This window comes from Protomyctophum parallelum, assembly GCF_964188405.1.
Source record: "Protomyctophum parallelum genome assembly, chromosome: 3".
NCBI classification, from domain to species: domain Eukaryota; kingdom Metazoa; phylum Chordata; class Actinopteri; order Myctophiformes; family Myctophidae; genus Protomyctophum; species Protomyctophum parallelum.
In genome coordinates, this window is record NC_139698.1 from 30,635,092 (window position 1) to 30,657,944 (window position 22,853).

Below are 22,853 nucleotides of genomic sequence, written 5' to 3' on the forward strand. Positions count from 1 at the left end.
ACAGATGGGTGGAACTGTGGAACGGGTACTCTGACACGGGTACAACAGGTAGCCTATTGCATAGCCGGTGGTGTGGTGGCTGCTGGGGCATGAATCTCCAACTTCTATCGTTGGCATCGGTCTAGTGTATTCAATTCATTGAAACATGATAGACAAATATACGGTACTACAAACATTACAATAAAAACATGTGCTCTTTTAGAGCGTTTTTTAATTCACACTTTTGGCTTCTGTGAAACTTTTGACAGTTGATATGCAGGCATGCAGGCCAGGGCCATGTCGTCCCTCCAGGCCATGGGATGTATAGATTCCGGAACTACACTACCCATACTTCCAGGCGGTTGTGAACTTGTGAGTCAGTGAAGGTGTTTCTCTACCTGTTCACACATGTTCAACAGGGACTCCGTCCAAACCAAACCTCCACACAAATAAGCCGCTCCACATCTGGAAATGTGACAAATCTGACACAATCTGTAGCCACAGCGTTCACGGTGACATCGAGGGGACATCAGCTGTGATGTGTTCTAGATAAACGGATCAAGTGTTGTTTTTAGTGAGAGTTTTCACCATGTTGTGACAGTTTTGTTTTGAAGTGTCGACGGGAGGAGGACACTCCTTTATTCTCTCTCTGTACCTGAAGGATCCTTTCTCAACGAGCAGGAAGTAACAGCACGCAGACATGGTGAGATCAACTCTTTGAGACTTTGTTTAATTCACATTCACATTCACACAAAGCTACGAATTAATGTGCACATTCTGCCCCTATCTGTACCTGCAGACATGTCTTAAGTTAGAAATATAGCCTTTGTTATGAATTGCTTCAGTTCAAACTTCACACCCGTATGTCAATGTCGTGTCAGCAGTATGACAGTGTGTAGCTATTCCTGACAGACAGTCAGATAATTCCTTAATATCCATCAGAGATCTGTCATCTAAAGAGAAAACTGCTTAAATAAAAAAGTTTAATAGTCCATCAATCAATAGTCAACTCAGTTGATTGCCTATATGACTAGCCAATAAAAGGATCATAAACACTTGTTCATGGCTGCAGGCTATACAACCTATGTTTGTATAGAATTAGACTGCCAGGAATTATAGTACTGCTGGTTTTCTATCCTACCAGGACCTCTAGTACTGTTGGAACTTGGTTTATATACTACCAGGACCTCTAGTACTGTAGGAACTTGGTTTATATACTACCAGGACCCCTAGTACGGCTTGTTTTATCTCCTACCAGGACCTCTACTGCTGGTTTTATATCCTACCAGCCAGGACATATAGTTGGTCAACTTGGTGATCCCTACCAGAACCTAGTACTGCAGGTTTAATGTAGGGTTGGGATTCTTAAGGATTCTAACTATCCTTACAGGATTGTTACTTTGAGAAAGTATACAAATTGGTTTAATTTGTACACTCTCAGACCCCTTTTCCACCAAAAATGAACTTTGGTTCTAGAACTGGTTCCATTCTTTATTTATTACGATGATTTATATCACATCTGCATCTTCCAACCTGAATAGTGACCACTTTGGTCCCCACTTCCCAGTTCAGGGCCAGAAGAAGTATTTTTAAGGGGTCTGAACCAATGAATTTGGTTAAAAATTAGGCGGGAAAGAAAGAGTTATTGTGGTCCTTGACATTAAAACATTTGGGACCAGAGGACCAGTGTTTTAGTGGTAAGCTGGTAGGGAGGGCCAGTGTTTTAGTGGTAAGCTGGTAGGGAGGACCAGTGTTTTAGTGGTAAACTGGTAGGGAGGGCCAGTGTTTTAGTGGTAAGCTGGTAGGGAGGGCCAGTGTTTTAGTGGTAAACTGGTAGGGAGGGCCAGTGTTTTAGTGGTAAGCTGGTAGGGAGGGCCAGTGTTTTAGTGGTAAGCTGGTAGGGAGGGCCAGTGTTTTAGTGGTAAGCTGGTAGGGAGGGCCAGTGTTTTAGTGGTAAGCTGGTAGGGAGGGCCAGTGTTTTAGTGGTAAGCTGGTAGGGAGGGCCAGTGTTTTAGTGGTAAACTGGTAGGGAGGGCCAGTGTTTTAGTGGTAAGCTGGTAGGGAGGGCCAGTGTTTTAGTGGTAAGCTGGTAGGGAGGGCCAGTGTTTTAGTGGTAAGCTGGTAGGGAGGGCCAGTGTTTTAGTGGTAAGCTGGTAGGGAGGGCCAGTGTTTTAGTGGTAAGCTGGTAGGGAGGGCCAGTGTTTTAGTGGTAAGCTGGTAGGGAGGGCCAGTGTTTTAGTGGTAAACTGGTAGGGAGGGCCAGTGTTTTAGTGGTAAGCTGGTAGGGAGGGCCAGTGTTTTAGTGGTAAGCTGGTAGGGAGGGCCAGTGTTTTAGTGGTAAGCTGGTAGGGAGGGCCAGTGTTTTAGTGGTAAGCTGGTAGGGAGGGCCAGTGTTTTAGTGGTAAGCTGGTAGGGAGGGCCAGTGTTTTAGTGGTAAGCTGGTAGGGAGGGCCAGTGTTTTAGTGGTAAGCTGGTAGGGAGGGCCAGTGTTTTAGTGGTAAGCTGGTAGGGAGGGCCAGTGTTTTAGTGGCAAGCTGGTAGGGAGGGCCAGTGTTTTAGTGGTAAGCTGGTAGGGAGGGCCAGTGTTTTAGTGGTAAACTGGTAGGGAGGGCCAGTGTTTTAGTGGTAAGCTGGTAGGGAGGGCCAGTGTTTTAGTGGTAAGCTGGTAGGGAGGGCCAGTGTTTTAGTGGTAAACTGGTAGGGAGGGCCAGTGTTTTAGTGGTAAGCTGGTAGGGAGGACCAGTGTTTTAGTGGTAAGCTGGTAGGGAGGGCCAGTGTTTTAGTGGTAAGCTGGTAGGGAGGGCCAGTGTTTTAGTGGTAAGCTGGTAGGGAGCGTCAGGATTCAGAGGTAGGTAGATGATGTGTGAGGAGAGCGTGTCTGGACAGAGCTGATCCTCTCTGCTCCCAGGAGACACGGGAATGCTGGGAATTCAGATCCCTTCAGGACAAGAATACTGTAACAGTTATCATGAAACGGCATCTATTCTGACTACTGTAGTAAATTGCCCTCAGAGTAGTATTATCTAATCTAATGTATTCTGTAGCACTAGTTCCCAAACACTGGGTCGGGACCCTTTTTTTTTTTTGTTTCCTACATTTTGTTTTTAATTATTATTAAAAATATATATATATCCCAAAAAAGCAACATTTTTCATGAATTAAATTAATGTTTTTCAGTAATTTTATGAAGAAATCAAAGAAAAATCTAAAATTCCATAAATAAGATAATAGCCGATCTAAAAGCACACAACATGGCACGAAGCGACATGTTGTGAGCTTGTAGATCTGCTTCACTAGTGCCGGACAAATTATTTTTTGGGTCTTGAGCTAAAACGTTTGGGAACCACTGTTCTATAGTACTATTATAGGCTACTGTACAGTTACAGTACAGTACTAGTGCTTAGATTCGACAGTGTCATAATACCATCATAATAGCCTCCCTTCCTGACATTTAACCAGGTTATAAACGGTATATGACAGTGATAGATGTCCTTCTAGCATGTATGGCATTGTCTACACCAGCTCAACCTTTTAAATTTCAAGTACCCCAGTTTGACACGCATTTTTTGCATTGTAAAATGCAAGTGTTCATTTAACTCTGAGAGGGAATACATGTAACCGAATGGGTGTGCATGGTTCCATTTGGTACCTAACTATCAATATTATATGGGTACCCCTGGGAGTCCCTTCAAGGACTCCTGGGTTGTCTCCCGACCCCACGTTGGCATAGACTACAACAATGCTGTGTCTAATATATGCAATTGGGCTATTTAGACTTAAGTCTTGCTTTGTTTAGATATGTATGGTCTACTTTGTTTAGTAGACCATACATAGAATAATGAATCGATAGGAAATAAGCGCCCTTTTTCCATAGATTCAGCATGCCTTTGTGGAGCTGATGTGATACTGACACATTATGTGGTCTGAATGGAGATGACAAGTGGGGGGCTGGGTACACACTACACACTGACTGTCACATGAATACAATCATGTGACTAATAAACTGCTTTTGTAGTTGGAAGAGGCCGTCTCAATGTAAGGTTTTATGTGGCAACATTTGATTTGTGGTTTGAAAATGCAATGATCACCGGTTCATATTATATCCCTGTGTGATGTGTCTTTGTGTGTGTGTGTGTCAGAGTAAGGAGAAATACCATTGGCAGACTCAGAATGTCAAGGTGTCAGGTGTGGACGACATGGTCCTGCTGTCTAAGATCAGTGAGGACGCCATCACAGACAACCTGAAGAGGAGATACATGGACGACTACATCTTTGTATCCTTAAACCTGCCCATGTAATTTCACTATATAGAAATGATGCAAGCAGGGTAACAATAAACAGGCATCTTCTTAACCACTTTTACTACGTTACCCCCCTAGCAGCATCCCTATTCTGGGCATGTCATTATAGGTGAACATTCAGCTATTTTTGACAACTGAAAAAAGGAAGCCCTCCTGGGTTAATGCAGTTAACATCATCATCATCATCTACATTCAAGTGCCCTCGAGATCTGCGACACAAGCTGCTTCCACTGGTCTCTGTTGCTCATTGCCACACCAAGTTCATTCACAGTCAGTCCTGTGTCCCTACTCAGAACATCTGGAAATGTGAGTGGTCTTGCTCCTCATGATGGGCAGGGTAGTCTCCAGTCTGTGTGTCCAGCACTGGGGGGATGCCTCCATAAATCTGAGCTTTAGTGGGATGGTCCTTCCATGATAGGTTCTGGACGCATGAGGAGTCTTTTGTATGTTCCGTCAAGACGATCTCGAAACTCCTTATTAATTGTTAACATACATCCTTACAGACATCCTTATTCATGGTTAACATACATAGCCTACATAATGCATAACATTTATAATGCATAATACATAAGACATTATCAAACATAAATACCAAACGTCACACCGTCTACATTTTCCCAAAAGGAAAAGCATGTATTTAATCCAGTCTGACCAGAAGCAATGAAACATACCCCCCCCCCCCCCCCCCCCCCCCTTACGGTGTATTGCTTTCTAAGATGACATTAGCATACATTTCCCCACAGTGATTTGTAATGTCTAAACATCTCTGATAAGTGCCAAGTGGTCACTACATTGATGGTGCAGACGTGCATTGACCATCCATATCTGACCACAGACCACAACAATTACACTGCAACATCGTCTATGGTGAGCAAAGAACCACACTGTCGGCGTGGTGGTATTCTGGCGCAATGCAATGATACAATGAACCTTTTTGATGTGAGCTACTGATGACGCCGCTAGCTTGTAGTTATCCTCAAGTAAAATGTAATAATCGTGACAACCCTAGTAAATGGTAAACACATTTTTCTCAAAGAAAGGGGGTGACATTCACTGTTGACATTATTTTCCACTTCTTGCCTTTGTACATTACAGACAGTGTTTAATATTTGTTGATGATATGTATTTTTGTGTTGGTGTTTACATTTCTGACTAATACATTATTCAATCAATCAATCAGTCAGTCTTAAATTCTGGTTATGTTGGTACCAGCCAGGTGGTTTGTGTTCCTTCACCTCTGACCTCAGACATACATTGGGTCGGTTCTGATCTCAGTAAACCCGTTTAAACAGCTGCCGTACTTCTCTGAGAGAGAGGTAGAGCTGTACCAGGGAGCTGTAAGTACACGCACATACAACACACCTTGTTTTGCTACATTTGGAGACACCAGCCCCAACCTCTCCTCTCCTCTCCTCTCCTCAGGCCCAGTATGAGAATCCTCCTCATATATATGCGCTAGCTGACAACATGTACCGTAACATGATGATCGACTGTGAGAACCAGTGTGTCATTATCAGGTAGGAACATGAATTTATAAAGTGGAATTATTCATTTTTTAAAGGTTGTAACAATCTGTAAACTGTGTGTGTGTGTGTGTGTGTGTGTGTGTGTGTGTGTGTGTGTGTGTGTGTGTGTGTGTGTGTGTGTGTGTGTGTGTGTGTGTGTGTGTGTGTGTGTGTGTGTGTGTGTGTGTGTGTGTGTGTGTGTGTGTGTGTGTGTGTGTGTGTGTGTGTGTAGTGGGGAGAGTGGTGCAGGTAAAACAGTTGCAGCCAAATACATCATGAGTTACATTTCTAAAGTATCTGGAGGAGGAAGCAAAGTCCAGGTAAGTCTACACCACCTCTAATGGAACCTCTTCCTTTGAACCTCCTCTACTGTTACACTACACTCATATCCACCTCCTGTTTGGCCCTGGTATATTATGTCAAAGTGTCTCTGAGCAAGACAATATACCCCTGCCTTCTCTCTGGGTGCTGTATTAATGGCACACACTGCTCCTAATGATTAGGATTGGTTAAATGGAGAGGACACAATTCACATATAATGTGCAAATGTACACTGATAAATACTCCAAAATAACTAATGGGGAAGTATTTTATGATGATGATTCTTATTATTTAATATCATCTCTTTTTATTCTGGTTTCTTCAGTCCTTCACATCGTGTTTCTAATGTCAAATGGTCTGTCTGTCTGTCTGTCTGTCTGTCTGTCTGTCTAGCACGTCAAAGACATCATTCTCCAGTCAAACCCTCTCCTGGAGGCGTTTGGAAACGCCAAGACGGTTCGCAACAACAACTCCAGTCGCTTTGTAAGTACCAGTGTCAACTGGGGATGGGACGGTGTAAAATTCATAATAAATGGCACAGACAAATAACAAAAAAGAAATGGCTGAGATTGACCTAAACAAAAAATACAAATGTAACGAGCAGTGCGCCTGTTCTGTTTATCGAAGAAGTTCTCAAGGTGTGTTCACATTGAAAGCTACTGACTGCCACATGATTGGTTGGTTGGTTGGTTGGTTGGTTGGTTGAGTAATCAATCGATCGATTGGTCCATGAGGAAGAGCTATCGATCGCTCTCATGGACCTACCTGTGGATTATACCTGTCCAATGACAGTGATCTTACGTGGACTATGTGCCACATATGTCTTACTTCAGGCAGTATTGATTTTGTTGACTAAGACTTAAGCCTTAACCACACCAACGGGTCAAGACAGTTTTAGTCTTGTGCCTGCGGTGTGATATGTTTTGTTGCACGTTGACCTAAAACCGTCTCGACCCTTTGGTGTGGTTTGGGTCATTGAATTCAACGTGCAACAAGACCTATCACACCGCAGGGACAACGCTAAAACCGTCTTGACCCTTTGGTGTGGTTAGGGCTTTAGAAGACTAAACAATTTCAGATGACTAAATAGGTCTAAAACTAAATTGTGTGTTATTCAAAAGACTAAGACTAAATCAGAATCTGCCGCAAAAATTAACACTGACCTCAGGTACCGGGCAGATATGTGAAATGTACGTGCAATTTACTATGTGTAAATCTGTAGATGCATTGATTATACACCTGTAAACCAGTGATTCTGATTGTGATGTACTGCCTGTTGCAGGGGAAGTATTTTGATATCCAGTTCAGCCGAGGAGGAGAACCAGACGGAGGAAAGATCTCCAACTTCCTGCTGGAGAAAACCAGAGTGGTTTCCCAGAACCAAGAAGAGAGAAACTTCCATATCTACTACCAGGTACTACGACTACTGTACTGTACTGTACTGTACTGTACTGTCCACTTTAGTCTTCTTTCTCCTTTTTTGGGCCACTCCTCTGCGTACCACCAGAGGGTGGCTCAAGTACCACCAGTGGTACTGTGTATATCTATTCTACGTCCGAGCATAGACATGGTAATGCCCCGCCTGCCTCTGATTGGCCTACCAACGCTGCCGGCCGCACCAGACCTTCCTCCGAGGTGGATAGCGATATATAAATAATACAAGTACGATATAATACAAGAGAATGACAGCTTGGCACGTACGACAGTAACGTTTTGTAGAAGAGTCAAACTAATTTATTGTTTATGCCGTTTATTTTACATGTGTACAGTGTAGTGCTACTACAACAGTGCTACTACTACTACTGCTGTAAAGTGAAACACAGTACATGTTATCATTTGTCATTCAATAATAATGTTGTTATTGTTAAAATATGACACGATGGGAACTATGCACAAAAACTTCACCCACTGTTTTACTTGATGGGATGTGACAATATAGCTGATTCTGATTCTATAGTAAAGTGATTACAAGTAGCTACTTCCTCCACTAGTTATTTTTTTAGATATGGATATGGACTACTATGTAAATATCTGAAGTTGTTTGTTATCTGCCTTACCCTTTAAGTAAATAATACACTCAAAATAGGCCTACCTCATCAGTACTGCTACTGCTAATACTACTACTACTACTGCTAGTACTACTGTAGTGCACTGGTCTTATTTGTGGGTTATTTCACAACGTTTTTTCAAGCTACTTGGCAGGTGATTGGATGGGACTGTGTCAATCATAATTGACATTCTACATAACGTATGGTAGCTGACAAGTAAATGTCCCTTTATTTTTTTGTTTTCCTTTTTTTCTTTTTCATCATCATTAAAAAAAGTCATACATTTCATGATTAAATAAATACAAAATCTAAGAAATCCCATGAATCGCTGTAGCTGCTGCAGGGAGCGAGTGGCGAGCAGAGAGAGAACCTGGGCATCACCACGGCCGATTACTACCTGTACCTCAACCAGTCTGGAACCTACACTGTAGAGGATATGGACGACAAGAAGGAGTTCTCTGATACCATGGTCTGTCTGTCTGTCTGTCTGTCTGTCTGTCTGTCTGTCTGTCTGTCTGTCTGTCTGTCTGTCTGTCTGTCTGTCTGCCTGTCAAATGTATGCTCTGTTTAAAACACTAGCCCTTACCCGTTGTGAGATATTTGCCCCCCCTTGTGGCCGTGGGGGTACTGCGCCTGGTGCGTTTTTAATTCACTAATAAATTCATTAATAATCATTAATGTGTCAAATCAAATAAATGGCTTCGTTACGCCCTCCATATTCATATGGTCAATGCCTGTGTGAAAAGCGATTGGTGCAGGCAATGAGGAGCTACGGCGGTGTTTGACAGACAGACATTGTTAGAATTATAGTATGATGATGATTATGATGATGATGATTAAACATCAATTCCCAGACTGTTGACGGATGATAAACCACTGTTTGCTTTCACTGTAAAATCACTGTATTTTTGTTGTTCAGTTTCTGCATTCTGTTGTTGTGTGTGTGTCGCCCCAAACCGTAGCTCAACCCACGACCTCCACAAATAATTAATTTGTAAAGAAAAACTCTGTTGATATAGTTCAAACAATAACATAAAGCAAGCAGTTGATTATTGCAGACAAAGGAAGTGATGATTCCTCCTCCATATTAAAATAGTTTTGCTTTTGGCTGTCACATTTTGAAGCAATTACATAGCATATCAAAATAAGTTTTTACTTTAGAATTTTAGACGCAATCATTTATTTTTCCGATATTTATGTGAAACTGGTGTATAAAATCTACTGTGGTTAAAATACTTCTGTAGTCTAATACAGTGGTTCTCAAACATTTTTGGCTCAGGTCAACCCTGTAAATAACCTTTTCATCCACGGCTATATGACGACTATATGTATTATGCTAATACTGTATATAATGTGTGTATATCTTTGTTGTCCACCAGGAGGCCATGTCTGTAGTGGGGCTGACGGGAGACGAACAGGACACAGTTCTACAGATTGTTGCTGCCGTTCTTCATCTGGGAAACATCGCCTTCAGAGAGGAGAACAACTACGCTGTTGTAGAGTGTGAAGACTGTAAGGATGCACGCGCACACACACACACACACACACACACACACACACACACACACACACACACACAGCCCATGACCAACTTCATTCCGACACACTTTGCTAGTCTGGGATGGCTCAGGGTAGAAGACAGGATTCAAAATCGGATTGTTTTTTAAAGATAGTCAAAGGGGGAATGACTCATCATCATCATCACCTATCATCATCTATCATGAGACCACAAGGGGTCGTAAACGCAAATTTCCATTAGAAATGAAGTGACATGGCCTGGGCCATGGCTCAATGGTCCAGGCACCTTGGCTGGTAATCCAGTCTAGCAGTGTGCCACGGGTTCGACTCCCAATCCCGACGGCCTTTACTGCCTTGACCTTTTCCTGTCCTCCATAAAAAAATCACACCTGTGTGAACTGAGTGGTGCAATTCCCCCCCCACCTCTCTCTCTCTCTCTCTCTCTCTCTCTCATTAGCAGGCAACAGAGCAGGCTGCAGCACTATCTATCTCTCTCTCTCTGTTTCTGGCACCCCCTACTGGTACTAATAATTAATATACTCGTGCTCATTAATGAACACATGGGTGAACAACACATAGGTACAGTACGCACGGACATTGCTGGTTGTAGGAGTGGTTGCACCACTCAAAAAATTAAATAAAGGCGAAAGCCACAAAAAAACATTTAAAAAAAGAAATGAAGTGACATTCCTTTTCTCCTTTGTACATAATAGTGTTTTGTTGATGGCAGGTATTCTTGTATAATTTTTATGCTGATGAATGAATACAGGATCACCATGGAAATTGGATTTAGTCCCCAGGACGTTTTTGTGTTATTCTTTTAGCCTAAATGTCTGACTGTACTTTGTGCTGTTTACATTTCTGACTAATAAAGTATGAATCCATCAATCCCCTCTCATCCTCAGTCCTGGCGTTTCCAGCCTATCTGTTAGGCATCAGTCAGGACGGGCTGTGCTCCAAGCTGACCAGTAGGGTGATGGATAGCAAGTGGGGCGGGAAGACCGAGGTCATCTCGGTGACCCTGAACACGGAGCAGGCGTGTTTCACCAGAGACGCCCTGTCCAAAGCGCTCTACTCACGCCTGTTCGACTTCCTGGTGGACGTAAGTTCAACTTCTGATATCCATCTGGTAAACTGGTTCTCAGTGTAGGGTTCCTGCCGGGGACCCTCACAGGTCCTTGAAGGGGTTCCAGGGGCGTCCCCAGCTAGATGATTGATAGTTAGGAACCAAATGGACCCTCACGAGTCTGTAACTCGAGTTACAAATGGGTCCATTTGGTTCCATTTGTACACTCTTTGAGTTAAATGATCACTGAGGATTTTACAGCGTTTCGGTGTATTGGCATCGAAACGACATGTTATTTGCCGTTATTAAAAAAGGCTTTCATTGTCTGACTTTGGTAGTTTAGTTTGGTCCAGTGCGGGGCGGCTCCAGGGTGAAATGATAGTCTATGGGTGCAGTCAAAAATGTCAATGGTGTACACTAAGTGTTGTTATTGAGTGGTGCAACCACTCCTACAACCAGCAATGTCTGTGCGTATCTATGTATCAGTGGTCTGTCATGAGCACGAGTATATGACTTATTAGTACCAGTAGGGGGCGCCAGAAACAGAGAGGGATAGTGCTGTGCCTGCTGCCTGCTAATGAGAGAGAGAGAGAGAGAGGTGTGGGGGGGGGGGAATTGCACCACTCAGTTCACACAGGTGTGATTTTTAAAAATGTCATACAGCTATTGCGTTGTTAAATCAAACAGCTAGTGTGATAACTGTACAGGTGCCTCTGCCTCTAGAGGGCGCTGTGGACTGTGTGGGGGTTTGGAGAAGTGTAGGATGATTGTGTGACAGATTAACATCTTCTTCTGTTCTGTCGTGTGTCCTTAGACCTTCAGCTCCGCAGCAGCAAGCCAGTCCAGTGTGTCATTTTGGGCGGGAACCCCTTTTGGTGTTTCAAGCATTCTGTTATACTTTAGCTATTAAAAAATACCAGATTTACAAGCTCATAGCGTGCCACCGAGTAACGAGTTTTTTTTTTAATATATTTAAATATTGACATTATTACAAACGGAAACAAATTAATCATGAAAAAAAAACGGGAAAAAACTCACTTTTCACATGGGGGGTGCAAGGAGGTCTCGTTAAGCGGGCAATGCACCCTTTTGCACCCCTGTGGCGCTGGGCCTAGTCCAGTGCCTTCCTTCAAATCAAACAGGCATTTAATTTAGTTTGACTCAGATAAAAATTGTGAAAATAGAAGATCTACAGTACAAGCGCACAACGCCTCATGTTGCAAGGTGTTGTAGATTGGCTAGATTTAGTTGGCCAATGTTTGACCAGTTTCTATAGTATAGTTTTTTGATTACTTTTGATGCAGTAATGGATTTTTTTTCCCTTTCTTTACTTCACTGTCATCTGGGGATCCATTCAAAATCATGTTAAGAACCACTGATCTCCTACATTGTGACTACAGTTGAGATGATGATGATGATGATGATGGTGTGTGTGTGTGTGTGTGTGTGTGTGTCAGGCTGTCAACAAGGCCATACAGAAGGATCAGGAGGAGTTTAACATCGGCGTGTTGGACATCTACGGATTTGAGATATTCAAGGTGATTTTGATGTATTGAAATCCGTGTGACATTTCTATGCATTTTTCGTGCACTTCGTTGGAAGTTTTCATTATCACGTTTTCTTTTTAACACGTCTGAAAAAAATTCACTTCTACTCAGTCTGGCTATTTCGGCCAAATCGAGCCACGTCCCCCATTCTCCCCCACTCTACTTGATCATGGTGGCTCCCTGAAAATGGCTCATCTGCCAGCTCACAAAGCGCTGTCATGCAATGACTTTATTTCTCCCGAAACGGAAACAATATATTGCGACCTCTTTCCTTTCTTAGTCAAAGGCTGTTTTCAATTAAATTACTTGTGTATAATATGAATAAATGCTACATCCTACAGTACATTGTGCATTGTGTTCGATAACACATGCGTAGCCTATAATGTTTCCCCCTCTATATGAAAATGACAATATATAACTCTAATGTCGTATTTCGTCTGACTCTGAGCAATGTGCCTGGCTCTGGCTGTTATACAATAACGTGCGCTCACACCGTCACTAAATTATAGTTTGGTAAACTGAAATGAAGTTAGAATGTGACATGCCTGGTTTCTATTTAGTATCCTCCCCACACCGGATGTTGAATTAACAGTGCTAACGGCCGTATTTGAACGAAGTATATCCAATCTTTTACACTATAAACCGATTTCCCGACATTTCCTTTTCACTTGATACTGTTTCGTAGAGAGGGGCTACACAACCGATCTATATACCAAATGAAAGCCCGAATTTCGTAGTTTACATGGTATTTTGAATTAGTGAGTTATGATTTAAAGAAAAGAGGGGTGGAGGGAAAAAAAGAACACACAACACACAGACAGCTAGCTAACTAGGCTAGCTAGCTTCTAGCCTGTTGTGTTCTCGCTCAAATATGCTTCCCAGCCTGGAGAATAGACTTTCACCAACACACAACACGTTATTGTATAACAGCCAGAGCCAGGCACATTGCTCAGAGTCAGACGAAATACGACATTAGAGTTATATATTGTTATTTTTATATAGCCGTGCGTGCGTGGAAATCAGTTCCACGGGTCGCTTGTAGAAAAGTGTACAGACAAAGAAGGACGGACAGAACTCTTTTGACTGACAAAGAGCTGGCGATATTTATATGCCAGAATAGGATGTGGAACAAATTAATCCACAGCAGCAGGCCTACATACGGACCGTTATTTGCAAATTTATTCAGCCTCAGCCCTCATTTATATTATTATATGCGTGTTCACCGTGTTGAGTTTGCAGATCTCCGCACGCCAAGATCACCTCGGACACCATGATGAAGTGGCGGAACAAAAAGGTTGATATTTAAATTGAGCTATTCTCGGCCAATTTTCTACCGATTGTTCTAATTCCAAATGGCCTATAATCCGTGAAGTGTAAATTCTCATTGGGTGTATAATAATGTATTTATAAGAGAGGGAAGAAAAAAAAAGAAAAGTGCGTGCGTGCAGGCAACAATGTCGTCTCCACTCTCCAGCTGGAGAGGGAGGTGTGAGACGGGTGCGGGGGAGAAAGGGGGACGGCGGTCGATTGGGCCGAAATAGCCAGACTGAGTAGGAGATATATGCCTAAAATCATATTTACAAAACGTTTCAAATGGAGAAAAAAAACAGAGATGATTTCAATCGAATATTTAGACAAAGTCATGCAAGGGGAACTTTCTCTGGACTCCATGGGCTAAGAAAATAAAATCTCAAAATCGGTCGGTTGCTCCGACGTCCTAGTGTTAACAAAGCTACAGAGCTCTACCCATGCCTAAGGAAGACTCATTTGAATTTGTTCACCAAGCAAGGCCTGGACTAAACAGAACTAGTGTCTAGAATGTCTAGAAACGCATGACTGACTGTCTGTCTGTCTGTCTGTGTCTGTCTGTCAGAAAAACGGTTTTGAACAGTTCTGCATCAACTTTGTCAACGAGAAATTGCAGCAGATCTTCATTGAACTGACGCTGAAAGCAGAACAGGTAACACACTTTCACGTCCTGTGTGGGTATTAACATGGTTTTATTAATTTGATGTGTGTACTATACTCAGGTGTGTGTGTGTGTGCGTGTGTGGGTAGGAGGAGTATGTTAGTGAAGGAATCAATTGGAAGACCATCGACTATTTCAACAACAAGGTGGTGTGTGACCTCATCGAGTCCAAATTGGTGAGTGCTTCTGATTGGTTTGGCTTCTGATTGGTTTTGATGAACAACAAATGCAAAACATTTATGTACAAACAGATTTTTGTTTTCTTTTTCTGAAAAACATGTTGCTATGTCAGTGGTGCTCAAATGTTTTCATGTCAAGGACCCCCATAATTATATGTATTGTTCCAGGGAGTGGAACCCCCCAGAAGCAAAGATTTGAGTTAAACATGTTCACTTTAAAATAATATGTTCAAAGATTTGCACAAATGATCACGATATTTCAAAAAATAGATTACAAACTCGTAGCGTGGCATGAAGTGACGTGCAATGAGCTTGTATATCTGCTATTCTTTAATAGCCATTGTGTAAAATGATGCTTTTTAGCTCTAATCTAAAATGACACAGATGCTTTCCCGCTTTTAATGAGTTAAACCCTCTATACTAGTCTTAGTTAATAGTTCTAACTGTACTTGGACGTCTTTTGTCCTTCTGATGTAGATTCTAATCTACACCAAATCTCTTCACCAAAAAAGCATCACAACCATAGACTGTAAAAAATATGGACAAAGCGTTCCCCGGGTCTAACATGAACGTAAAATGAAGCCTGTCAGTCCTTGTATTGTAAATCGCTTTGGGCCCAGCTGGCCCATTGGCTGGCCCAGACAACGAGACGGGACTTCCCCCCTTCTTCTTAGTTGGTTTTTATTTTGACTCGAGTGGGTGGGGAATCCCGATCATAGACTGTAACGGTAGCCACGCCCCTCAGAACATACGCGACTTTATGTTCATTCTTTTAATAAATGGGACCATCATTTTCCAAAAAGAATATTATGACATTAGAAATGAGACTTTAAACTAGTGACTGGAAGCAGAAAGTATTCATGACCATGTTTATTAAGGTAATACAGTCTAGGTGAAGTTGGGCCCAAATACATGGACTTCTATGGGGCTATGGGTTTTTTTGGGCCCAATGACAGCGCCACAACAGGCCATTATATGAACTTTCAGGAAATCCCGAATTCCTTGGTGGCTTCACAAAATATCTGTCTGACTGCCCCCCTGATCGCAACACGTTCTGGCTCATTAATTTCGGTCAACATAGCTGCAGTAACATATTTTGGTCACCGGGTGTCACTAATTAGTTACAAACCAAACTTAATGGATTAGATCAGTGGTTCTCAACCAGTGGTCCGGGGACCACCTTTTGTCTTTGAGGTGGTTTCGGGTGGTCCCCAGCTAAATGACACAGAGTTGGTAACCAAGTGGACCCTTATTAGATCTTCAACTCTTGAGAGTGTAAAGTGAAACCAAATGCATCCATATGTGTCCATTTGGTTTAATTTTACACTCTCAAGAGTTAAATTATTGTTAAACATCTGCATGACTTAATTTATACGAAGTCTACACAATTCGACAATGTAGAATGATTGTTATTTTGATCAACGTTTGCCTGTCATGTCTCCTATGTCCTATGGCACCACATCAATAGACCATTGAATTGTAGACAAAATCTTATCAAACAACAACAAAATATTCAAAGTTTTGGGTCTGAGAGGCTAAATCTCATTAAATGGTTTTCTGTGGTCCAATAAATAATGGGCCTTGATATGAAACGGGTTGAACCCCACTGGATTAGATTCAGTGTTATCTTAACACACGGAACACAGAGAATCTCAGACTTCCCTTTCCCAGACACATTAGTCAGGGAATATTATCAGTATAATGTAAAATCTCATTTCTTACCAAGAATTTTCTTAACCAATGTGTTTGTAAATGTGTCTACTAACATATCCCACATTGGTTTCTATTCAACCACCCTAGGGGATTTTTAGAAAATTGGGGTACCATACAACCATTATAAGGCAAAATGTTCTAAATTTCATTATGCTTTAGGTAGCATGTGACATGACAAACTAGGGGTGTTTCATGATTCTGAATCCAGTTTTGTACGAGTTTTTGGCCAAACTAAGGGTCAAACTAGGGGGTTTTCATGATTCTGAACCCATTCCGAGAATTCGTTTTGCACGAAAAACACTCCTTGGGCTAAATACGGCCATAGACACATAGACCCAAATGTGCTGACCTCATCACATATGTGATGACGGCTATGTGATGAAGGCATTGTTAGCCCAAGGAATGTTTTTTGTGCAAAACTAATGCTTGGAATGGATTCAGAATCATGAAAACACCCTAGTAGTTTGTCATGTCACATGCTACTTAAAGCATAATGAAATTTATAACATTTTGCCTTATAATGGTTGTATGGTACCCCAACTTTCAGCAGCTGTCAAAGATTCCCCTAGGGTGTTTGAATAGAAACCAATGTGGGATATGTTAGTAGACACCTTTACAAACAGATTGGTGAAGAACATTCTTGGTAAGAAATGTATTCCCAGATTTTATGAATATCCTCTGACTACAACCTGCGTACTACAACCTGCTTAATACAACCTGCGTCTAACTGGGGGATCCCCAGCCTTTTTAAGTCCAGCGTGGAGATATAATCCCCCATCTGGTCCTTGGTCTGCCCCTTGGTCCTTCTCCCAGCTGTAGGTACCTGGAAAACCTGTTTCAGATGCTTGTATTAATAATGTTCCCACATTTCATAACAGAGGTGAGAGAACAGAGATTAGAGAACCCAGACAAGACTGAGCTTCTCTTCTTCCCAGCTAAATCCTGCCCTATGCGGGAGCTAACTATTTCCGTAGACAACGCCCTGGTAACGTCTGCCCCAACAGCCAGGAATCTTGGTGTTGTCCTGGACAGTCAGCTCTCGTTCAAAAACCACATCACAGCTGTCACTCGCTCATGTAGGTTCACACTCTATAACATACAACGAATTAGACCGTTCCTCACCCAGGAATCAGCCCAGCTCCTAATCCAGACAACAGTCTTGTCAAAACTCTACTATTGTAACTCCATCCTTACTGGCCTACCAGCATGTGCACTTAAGCCTCTCCAGCTGATCCAAAATGCTGCAGCTCGCTTGGTCTTCAACCAGCCAAAATTCTCACATGTCTCCCCCCTGCTCCGCTCCCTCCACTGGCTCCCCGTCGCTGCCCTCACAGAATACAAAACTCTGATGCTGGCATTCAAAGCAACCAAAGGTATGGCTCCCCCATATCTTGCAAGTATGATCGAACCCTACAAACCCTCCCGCGCACTCAGATCAGCCAACGCAGGGAAGCTGGAAGTACCCTCACTAAAAACGCCGGGACAACGCTCCACACGTCCCAAACTCTTCTCCCTTCTGGCTCCAAAACTGTGGAATGCACTTCCCATTGCAGTCAGAACTGCAGCATCACTCCCAATCTTCCGCCGTAGTCTGAAAACCCATCTTTTCAGACTCCATCATGGCCCATAGCACTTACCCCACCCCCTTAGATAGCATTTATGTAGACTTAGATAGCATTTGATACAGACTTATAGCATGTTATGTAGACAGCACTATAATTGCATTGTATGTAGTCATAGCACGTCATAGTACATATGTATAGCATAGTAGTATAGATGTATAGTTTATATGTATAGCTTCATTATATAGATATTCCACTGTTACTTTCTTAGCTTACGCATGTTTTTTGATAAATGTTTTTATGTGATGTATTCCCATGCTTTTTTGTTCTTGCTTAATGTAAATCGCTCTGGATTAAGAGCGTCTGCTAAATGCCTAAATTGTAGAGAAAGATAGATCTGGAGCTTTTATAGTGAATTCATAGAATACTGTATAGAAAACCTTTATTTGTTGTTGTTGCTCACACCACTTTTATTGCTGGTGTGTGTGTGTGTGTGTGTGTGTGTGTGTGTGTGTGTGTGTGTGTGTGTGTGTGTGTGTGTGTGTGTGTGTGTGTGTGTGTGTGTGTGTGTGTGTGTGTGTGTGTGTGTGTGTGTGTGTGTGTGTGTGTGTGTGTGTGTGTGTGTGTGTGTGTGTGTGTGTGTGTGTGTGTGTGTGTGTGCGTGCGTGCGTGTGTGTCAGAACCCCATAGGAGTGATGAGTGTACTAGATGATGTGTGTGCAACCATGCACGCTAAAGGGGAAGGTGCAGACCAGACTCTGATACAGAAGCTGCAGAGTCAGATCAGCTCCCATGAACACTTCAACAGCTGGAACAAAGGATTCATCATCCACCACTATGCTGGGAAGGTATGCACAGTACACACACACACACACACACACACACACACACTAGGGTTGGGATCCGATCCGGAACCGTAGGAACCGGATCCAACATTGAGGAACCGGAATCGGTCCCATCACATTTGGAACCATTTCCGGAAACGGTTGTTGCCAGCGCTGCCAGGTCTTCTTATTATAAGCGACTTTGGGTTTGTTTTGTTTTGTTCTGTATAATCTGTAAAGTCGCTTGTAAATATTCATAGTTGTGGGTTGCTTTAGTTTGGGCTTATTTCGGAAGTGTAGTTTATTTAGGCTTGCTTTCAAGATTATTTTTGAAAATAGCTCAAGTGGTGAAACCGGTCTCTTCTTTTGGGCTTGTTTTAATAAACCGGGTTGCTTGTTTCACTCACAGAATCTGGCAACACCGGAGTCTCTATCTACACCAAAACAAAACACTTTTCACGATCGGCGATTGGCGTCCTATTAGAAGTCCCAACCAGGCCCCAATCCGCCGTGCCATTGATAAATTGTCAGCAGGAGACTCGATCCAAATCCTTCCGCGGCCGAGTCGGGCCGATATCGGCACGGTGGAGAGTTGGCTTTAACACTAACACTAAAAAAGGGACAGAAGTAGCATGTGCTTAAATTCATATATAGAAAACGTCAGACGTTTCTGAGATGATGATGGATGATTATAGTCATGGAAGGGGAACCTTCTGAAAGTTTACCCTGAATCAGCCTACAATCCTGTCCCAACATACTACATGCTGGCCTTGAATTGTTTCATAGATGCCCCCTGTTCTCCATTTCCCCACCCCTCCCACAGTTGGAATGAAACTAGTTGTCTTCATTCTAATGCGGGTATTTTAGTAGCTCCAAACTTAATTTTTTCTTCAAGAATCGTCTATTAATAATAGTGTCCTGGTACTCACACATGTACTGTTTGTCACACTCGAGCTGCGGTTCATACAGAACCCAGCGGTGGAGTTCTCAAAGGGCCTCAAAATTAAGGCATGGGCCAGGCCTTGGTTCAGCTCGAGGGAAAATGGAGAACAGGGGACATCTATGAAACAATTCGAACCTGGGCCAGCTGCAAGAAGGACCTGATTCACAGGAGCGCGCGTGCGTGTGTGTGTGTGCGTGTGTGTGTGTGTGTGTGTGTGTGTGTGCATTATTGAACCGTGTGTGTGTGTACATTATTGAACCGTGTCTCGTCAGGTGTCGTATGATGTCTGTGGCTTCTGTGAGCGAAACAGAGACGTGCTCTTCAATGACATCATCGAGCTGATGCAGAGCAGTGAGTTGTAAGTACTGAACTGGAATCTGGAGTCATGGAATGGACTCCTTAGTGATTATTATTAACGATTGATGCAAAACAATTACGGATAATTTTTTATAATTAACTAAATCGATTAGACTGATTACATACTTGTTTGATATGGGCTTATAGATGCGCAGTTTTCTGTGTTTTTGAAAATGATTATTACATTATTACATCTAACTAATTAGATGTTCATAACTAGGCATGTAACGATTCACTCAACTTACATACAGACAATTAGTATATTCATAGCTAGTGTCTTCTTTTGCCAGTGCGTTCATCAGAGACCTGTTTCCTGAGAACCTGGATGCCGAGAAGAGAGGCAGACCCTCCACCGCGAGCAGTAAGATCAAGGTCAGGATTCACTGAGCAAGGCACTAACACTGTCAGGGTTGGAGGTGCCAATCCCTATTCATGCCAAAACAATTTTTCGCGTACAATGTATGATTTAAACAAACATGGTGGGAATGTTATGAATGACCTAATTTTAAAGATAAACAGTAAACTAAAATGGCTTTCTGAAAACATTTTAGTCCAGAAATATGCAATCCAGTAACATAAACTTGAATTCAGCACTGCCTTGTTTGACTGATACATGTTAACGGCGAGGTGACCTCCTGGCAGTAATTGATGATGCAATAGGAGTCGAGACAATATTCCAAGTGGTTATGCTATAATTGACATGGTATCATGGAGAGGCGTACTGTATGTTCGACACATGGTATGGTAGTTCTGCCAATGAGCACTGGGATCATAGTTATATTAGCTGCGGACAAGCTTGCAAGGTTGAAAGTGTATAGTAAGCGTATTGTGCATGCATGTGCGTGCATATGCATGGATTACAACTACTGACCACAACTGATTTCAGTCATTTGGATTCCATAGAAACCAGCATGTCTTGAGATTTTATTTGTGCATTAAAATCCGTGCGGGTGTGTTCGTTTGCGCAGAAACAAGCCAACAACCTGGTGCAGACCCTGATGCGCTGCACCCCCCACTACATCCGCTGCATCAAGCCCAACGAGACCAAGCGCGCTCGCGACTGGGAGGATTCCAGGGCCAAGCACCAGGTGGAGTACCTGGGCCTGAGGGAGAACATCCGGGTCCGCAGGGCGGGCTACGCCTTCAGGAGGGTCTTCAGCAAGTTCCTGCAAAGGTCAGGACAACATTTACACTCTTCACCTGTGTAAAACCCGGGAAAGCATCCGTGTTATTTTAGATTTTAGCTACAGATGTTAACACCCCGATCGTCCAAGGACGAAGTTCACCGTCCTGTCAATTAGTAACACCCAGCGCCCAGGACGACGTTTTATCCAAAAGACGAAGATTATTGATATCAAAGCCGATGGCATCGCTCCACAGCCTAGTTGCTGAGACGAGTGAGACGTCATCGGAAATGTTCCCCCCCAGTTTAGCCGACGAGACCAAAAATCTTAAAGCATTAATAACTCTTGATCTAAATCATCCCGTCCAATTCAAATAAAAGTGTCTTAGACGGCCCACCGCGGTCCCGTCGCTAGTTGCGTTAGTTTTCATCATACCTCCCGTTGTTGTCGATCGGCTCTATAGTGTTTTGGCTACATTTAGCTGCTACATCCACATCCGGGATAACATCCGGTCCGTCGGTAAAAGTGCTCCGCTACTATAAATCACTAGGCGCTATGATTTAATGGATTAAATAAACCAGGGCAATCAGAGTGTTAAGTGTGTGTCACGACTTTAAAAAAATAGCGGATCTACAACCTCATACAGTAGCGCATCATTTTGGGAAATTGTGAAGATGTTTTGCAAATCTGTAAATAGATATATTTCCAGATCGAACATTTTTAACTCAAATCCTTGCTTCCGGGGGTCAGCCCTTCTCAAAACATATTTTGTCCGCTGACAATTACAGATAATTTTTGGGGTCCTTGACATGAAATTAGGTTTTGAGCAGCACTGATATATAGCAACATAGTTTTTTTTTTTTTAACTATTAGGATCTACAAGACATTTGTAGAATCTGGTCTACAGCTCAGGCTAACATTGCAATATTGTGTGTGTAGGTATGCCATCCTGACCAGGGAGACGTGGCCTCGCTGGCAGGGCGAGGAGCGCCAGGGGGTGGTTCACATCCTCCGCTCTGTGAACATGGACTCAGACCAGTACCAACTGGGACGCAGCAAGATATTCATCAAAGCTCCAGAGTCTGTATGTTCACCACACACGCGTACAGTACCACAGCATTTGTGTTCTATACAGTGCTTTGGGGTGATTTCGTCGACCAAATCTATGACGAAAAACATTCGTCAAGTACCTTTAAACTAAATAAAAATCAAGCTATGAGGACTAAAACTGAGACTAAATATATTGACAATTTCGTCAACAAATAGAACATATACCGAATGGAGAAGCGATCCAGTAGAACTAAAAGACAAGTCATTTTATCATGCGACGTGTTGCTTGTCAATGTGTTGTGGGTTCGAGTCCGATCCTGACGACCTTTGCTGCATGTCTCCCCCCCCATCGTTCTCCCCATTTCCTGTTAACCTAAAAATACCCCCCCCCCCCCAAAAAAAAAAAAGAAATTACAGAGAGGGTCAGAAGAAGGTGGAAGAAGGCAGTTTTGATGACTGTACACATCGTGAGCTTCTAGGTCTGCTATTCTCGCCATGCAACACCGTGGCATCTCGCTAGGGATTCATACACCACGTCGTGCACGCACTCTCAATGTTTGTGAACAAATAATTGGTCTATTTCCTACTTGCAGTTCATTATGTTGTATTGTGGTACATTGTGTTGCGTTGTAGTTGTTCTTGCTGGAGGAGATGCGCGACAGGAAGTACAACGGGTATGCCAGAGTGATCCAGCAGGCGTGGAGGAAACATATCGCCGTCCGCAAGTACGTCAAGATGAGAGAAGAAGGTAAAGCAGCCTAGTTTTGACCTTTTTCCATCCACTGCTTGTTGTTTTTCCATTTCCTCACACTCAATTTCAATTCCCCCTGTATTTGTATGGCCCCTG

At 42.8% G+C, this 22,853-nt stretch overlaps 1 protein-coding gene across 1 annotated transcript in view; it reads left to right on the top strand.

The window, feature by feature from the left end:
• Nucleotides 1-401: 401 nt before the first annotated feature.
• The window catches only part of myo1eb (myosin IEb), a 29,458-nt gene continuing 7,006 nt past the window's right edge, over nucleotides 402-22,853 (top strand). Inside the window, exons 1-19 of the mRNA XM_083761486.1 lie at nucleotides 402-682; nucleotides 4,119-4,253; nucleotides 5,528-5,617; nucleotides 5,703-5,797; nucleotides 6,018-6,105; nucleotides 6,500-6,589; nucleotides 7,389-7,520; nucleotides 8,489-8,623; nucleotides 9,534-9,666; nucleotides 10,578-10,774; nucleotides 12,196-12,276; nucleotides 14,159-14,245; nucleotides 14,344-14,430; nucleotides 18,389-18,556; nucleotides 19,748-19,833; nucleotides 20,123-20,204; nucleotides 20,801-21,006; nucleotides 21,896-22,040; nucleotides 22,640-22,754. Coding sequence (XP_083617612.1) covers nucleotides 680-682; nucleotides 4,119-4,253; nucleotides 5,528-5,617; nucleotides 5,703-5,797; nucleotides 6,018-6,105; nucleotides 6,500-6,589; nucleotides 7,389-7,520; nucleotides 8,489-8,623; nucleotides 9,534-9,666; nucleotides 10,578-10,774; nucleotides 12,196-12,276; nucleotides 14,159-14,245; nucleotides 14,344-14,430; nucleotides 18,389-18,556; nucleotides 19,748-19,833; nucleotides 20,123-20,204; nucleotides 20,801-21,006; nucleotides 21,896-22,040; nucleotides 22,640-22,754 — 2,155 coding nt within the window. The 5' untranslated portion in view covers nucleotides 402-679. The remainder of the gene's footprint in view (nucleotides 683-4,118; nucleotides 4,254-5,527; nucleotides 5,618-5,702; nucleotides 5,798-6,017; nucleotides 6,106-6,499; nucleotides 6,590-7,388; nucleotides 7,521-8,488; nucleotides 8,624-9,533; nucleotides 9,667-10,577; nucleotides 10,775-12,195; nucleotides 12,277-14,158; nucleotides 14,246-14,343; nucleotides 14,431-18,388; nucleotides 18,557-19,747; nucleotides 19,834-20,122; nucleotides 20,205-20,800; nucleotides 21,007-21,895; nucleotides 22,041-22,639; nucleotides 22,755-22,853) is intronic.